Source organism: Leptosomus discolor, chromosome 18, assembly GCF_034619465.1.
Source record: "Leptosomus discolor isolate bLepDis1 chromosome 18, bLepDis1.hap2, whole genome shotgun sequence".
Classification (NCBI taxonomy): Eukaryota; Metazoa; Chordata; class Aves; order Leptosomiformes; family Leptosomidae; genus Leptosomus; species Leptosomus discolor.
This window is the reverse complement of record NC_141408.1, coordinates 8,839,854-8,844,789: the sequence shown is the minus strand read 5'-3', so window position 1 is coordinate 8,844,789 and position 4,936 is coordinate 8,839,854. Positions and strand designations below refer to the sequence as shown.

The 4,936-nt window shown below is 51.1% G+C and overlaps 1 protein-coding gene across 1 annotated transcript; it reads left to right on the top strand.

Moving 5' to 3' along the window:
- The first annotated feature begins 1,539 nt into the window (after positions 1 to 1,539).
- LOC104354580 (pinopsin) lies at positions 1,540 to 4,369 on the top strand. The gene is made up of 5 exons (XM_009961536.2): positions 1,540 to 1,888; positions 2,476 to 2,658; positions 3,168 to 3,313; positions 3,529 to 3,768; positions 4,226 to 4,369. The coding sequence occupies exons 1-5, from the start codon at positions 1,540 to 1,542 to the stop codon at positions 4,367 to 4,369; spliced, it is 1,062 nt and encodes a 353-aa protein (XP_009959838.2).
- Positions 4,370 to 4,936: the final 567 nt, after the last annotated feature.

Here is a 4,936-nt window from a genome sequence, read left to right as displayed (position 1 = left end):
CAGCGGGGTCAGGCGAGCACCCCCGGGCACGTGCCGTGCACATCAGGGCATGCACAGCAGCGCCGAGGGCTGATGGTCCCAGTCGGCGATGGGGCGGTGGCTGGTGCCACATGGCGGTGTGGCAGACGCTCAGGCAGAGCCCAGCCTGGTACATGGTGCAAATCCCTCGGCCCCGGTCAATCAGCCTGGGGAGCAGCTCCCTGTGCCCCACGGGAGGCTGGAGAGCTGGGGGGGTATATGTGTGGGGTGGGGGTGGGGGTGAGGGGTGTCTTTGTGCATCCATCTCTATAGTTTTTATATTTAGGGTTAGATCTGTGTGTCTGTTGTCTGGATATATAGCTATACATACATAGATACATATATACATATATATATATACACACATGTATCAGTATACAAATGCACTTTCTAAAGTATATTTTATATATAATTATACACATATAAACACTTTATATAATTCATATTTCTGTGTGTATAAAATACTTACATAGACTATAATATATAATTTATACATGTTAAGTATATACGATAACATATACTGCATGTGTATATATATACATACATATAAACCACCACAAACATACATCTATATGTATGCACATATAGCTACACATTCGCTTTTATACATTACAGTATTACAATACATCTTATATTTTTATATACATATATAATATAATTTTTAAATCTCTCCTCTATATAACAAAGATATGTACGCATGTATCTGTAAACACATGCATTCTTATAAATTATGTATTTATGCATGTGTATAAAAATATAAATATTTTCAAAGCTATATAGATATATATGGATGTATAATAAATTTATATTCTCTATATACTATATAAAATAGATGATGTATATATCTAGTGTTATATCTAGATATATATGTGAATGTGTATAATGCATATATAGATACAGGTATCGGTAGCTCCATGTAAAGGCATGCACACATGGAAGCATGTGCATGCACACATGGAAGCATGTACATGCACACGCACCCAGCGTGGCCAGTGGGGATTTTCCATTGCTCCCTTCCACGCGCTCGCCTCTTCCCAGGCGAGGGGCAGCCGCTGCCCCCACCCCACACCCCGCACCCGCCGGGGCTGGCGGTGCTCCCAGGGGGTCAGCTCTGCGCTCCCAGCCCAGGTTGATGGGATGGGAGCAGCCGCAGCCCCAAAAACCCTCAGCACGGGGAATAACACCCGGTCCTGGGTGCTGAGGCTGGGCAGGGCGTCATGCTCAGGGGGGGAGGCAGCTGGGAAGCACAAGGAAAACAAAAAATCTGTTTACTCAATTAAATGATGCACTGCTCAGTCATCAGATGTGTTTTTAAGTCACTCTTTATCCCCTCCAGAATAAAGAGCTTTATTATAAAAAGAGGGGCGGGAGGACAAACCCTTCAGATTAAAAAAAAGCTTAAGGTACTTTAACGCAAAGCTCCTCTGGGGTACGTCAGGCTCTCCTGCTTTATAAAGAGGCTTTGCTTTTGGGGAGAGTCACCTGCATCAGCTGGACCGGCACTGCTACTCCAGAAGACCGATGTACTCCTCCAACAGCTCGCAGGAGCCCCCAAATAATGGGACCCCCGGGCCTTTCGATGGCCCCCAATGGCCCCACCAGGCCCCGCGGGGCATGTACCTGTCGGTGGCCGTGCTGATGGGCACGGTTGTGGTCTCCGCCTCGGTCGCAAATGGCTTGGTTGTTGTGGTTTCCATCAGGTACAAGAAGCTCCGGTCCCCCCTGAACTACATCTTGGTGAACCTGGCCGTGGCCAACCTGCTGGTGACGCTCTGCGGCAGCTCTGTCAGCTTCTCCAACAACATCAATGGCTTCTTCGTGTTCGGCAAAGAGATGTGCGAGCTGGAGGGCTTCATGGTCTCCCTGACAGGTAAGGACAGGAACCTCGAGACCTGTCTTGGTCTTTGGTTGGTGCTATTGTGTTTAGCAAAGAATCTCTGGGGAACGTTTCATCAGCTTACTGTGTCTCCTAAAGTCAACGCTTTCACACATGATGTGAAACTTGTGTCCTTCAGCTATTCTTTAGTGCAGCGAAGGGTCAAGTAGATGGTTGGGTGTGCCAGGTCACCACACGCTCTGTCACAGGGGTGAGAAATGTCACTAGGGCACATTGAGAGTCCTCGCACGGGTTGCGCTTTGTGGGTGCTGGCTGCTGTCTCAGCACATGGGTGGTTGTGTGCGCAACAGAAATGTGAAACTGCACGAAACCTTTTGTTGGGGCCACTCCAGTGGAGAAACTGTGGTTGTACCCACGATGTATCACAGACACCCAATTGCCAACTTCATTTTTAAGGGCCACATATCCTCACAGCTATCCCTGCCATACAAAAAACATCTGACTTGTTACAACAGTATTTACTTCCAACAGCTCTTAATTGTCATCTGCCACGTCCCAGCACAGGCAGTGGAGTGGTAGGAGAGCCTATTCCTAAGACACAAACCCTCCTTCTCTCCCAGGCATCGTGGGGCTGTGGTCCCTGGCCATCCTGGCCTTTGAGCGGTACGTTGTGGTCTGCAGACCCCTGGGAGACTTTCGGTTCCAGCACCGACATGCCATCAGTGGCTGCGCCTTCACGTGGAGCTGGTCACTGCTCTGGACAACCCCACCGCTCATGGGCTGGAGTAGCTATGTACCTGAAGGTAGGGGAGATGTGCTTCAGACTCCACAGCGCTGTCGTCTTGCATATTGTTTTCAAGCACGGGGTAGTAGGAGAGTGTCTGTGCTGGTATTTAAAATGTTAACACCTCCCGCTTGCTCGGTCAATAATCTTCTCTTGGAAGTTGTTCTTCAGATGTTACCCACTGCACGACACGCTTCAGCCATTCTTACACACCTGATGGACACTGGAGCCGGGAGCTGCTCTGGCTGCCAGAGCACACCGAGCAGCACCCAGTGCACACGCAGCCCAAATCTGCTTGTGTACAGCTTGGCACAATGCTGCACACCACAACACATCACCTCCTGCACAGAGCAGTTGGCCAGCCAAAAACCACAGCAGCTGATCTCCAGGGGATGGAAAAGTGAGAGGTGGTGGGGCAGTGTCACTGAGACAGGGCAGCGCTGGTGCTGGCAATTTCAGAGCCCGTTACTGAGACCCCGCCCAAGCCCAGGATCGGTTTAGGCTTGTTTCTAAACTTATTTTCTCCAGGTCTGAGAACCTCCTGTGGGCCCAACTGGTACACCGGCGGCAGCAACAACAACAGCTACATCTTGGCCTTGTTCGTCACCTGCTTCGTGATGCCCCTCAGCCTGATTCTCTTCTCCTACACCAACCTGCTGATGACCCTGCGAGCGGTAAGTATGGCGAGAACAGGTGAGTTAATGGGTTTTCCGCTGACAAAACTGCTGGCAAGGCACATCTCCATCGGGATGAGGAGCCTCACAGCAGGTTTTTGTGATAGTTGATGGAGCTGACACCTCCTGGCACTGATGCCAGGGCACCTGAGGGGTGCAAATGCTGCTGGAAGCTGTTAACAGGCACCTCTCTCTCACCTCAAAACTCCCCGCAGGCTGCGGCACAGCAGCAGGAATCGGGCACGACGCAGCAGGCGGAGAGGGAGGTGACACGCATGGTGATCACAATGGTGATGGCCTTCCTCATCTGCTGGCTGCCCTACGCCACATTTGCCCTGGTGGTGGCCACCAACAAAGACATTGCCATCCAGCCAGCTCTCGCATCCCTGCCCTCCTACTTCTCCAAGACCGCCACGGTTTACAATCCAGTCATCTACGTCTTCATGAACAAACAGGTGAGAGAGAAAGCCATTAGCCAGCGAAACCACAGCTTCACTGGGGCTTCTGGAGAATGACTTAATGGCTTTGTAAAATGTGGAGGAAACACCTATCCTATCTGGAAGCGCACACACAGGCTCAACCGGGAGTCGCTGTATAAGCAGCAAGGTTTTGGGGAATAAATTGGAAAGGGAGGGAGCACCCTCTGAGCCTGAACAAGAGTTATTTTCTGCTTCTACGGTTTTATGAGGTCAGGCAACTTAATTTTAGATCAAACTGCTCATTGAACACACAAAGCAAACAGAATGAAACTTTTATTGTCAATAAACTGCCAGGGTCTGCAAAGAGTTGGGCTGGGAATTGATACAGATCTCACCCAAACTACAAGGGCCCACCCCTCAGCCTCTGCCTCCACGTCTCAAGGCGGACGCCAGCTTTCTGCCACCGCACGTAACCTGTCCCTTCCCTGCCCAGTTCCAGAGCTGCCTGACGAAAATGGTGTGCTGTGGTCAGCGCCCCTGGGGGACGGGAAAGACTGCTCCAGCTGCCCCCAGCCCCCGTGCAGGCATCGCTGCAGATGGGCTGCGGAACAAGGTGACAGCGTCTCAGCCCGTCTAACTGCTGCCAGATCCTGCCTGCACCACCAGCAGCTTCGGGCTCCGTCTGTCCCACCCAGCCCCGTTCAACACCAGCACAGAGGAGGGCCTGGTGCCGTTGCTGCTCCCCACGCCCAGGCGATGGGTGGCTCTTGGAGGTCAGAGACGTCCCCAGCAGCCCTCATGGTGCTCCCCAGAGAGATGTGACGTTGTCTCCTTGTGGGAGGAGCCACCCCATCACAGGATAAACTGCAAACTTTTATTTCACTCTCCTAAGAAAACATCCATCCATTCCAGCCCCTCACCTACTCACCTAAGGAATCAGGAGTCTTTTAAGAACAGAGAAAATAAGAGTAATTTTTCCATGGTGCAAAACATCCCAAGTTGCTGCTTGGCCCCGGAGTCAGGCTGAACACCGTCCGGCTGTGGTGCCACCTCCAAAGCGGTCTGTAGGACAGAGCCGCACGTTCGCCATCCCTAGATAGACCGGGTCCTGTTTGCATCGCCTGATCTCACTGGGAAGTTCAAGGTCATGCTGTGAAACAGGCAAAAATGCCGTGGGTATGTTTAAGCACAGACTGCGTTAATA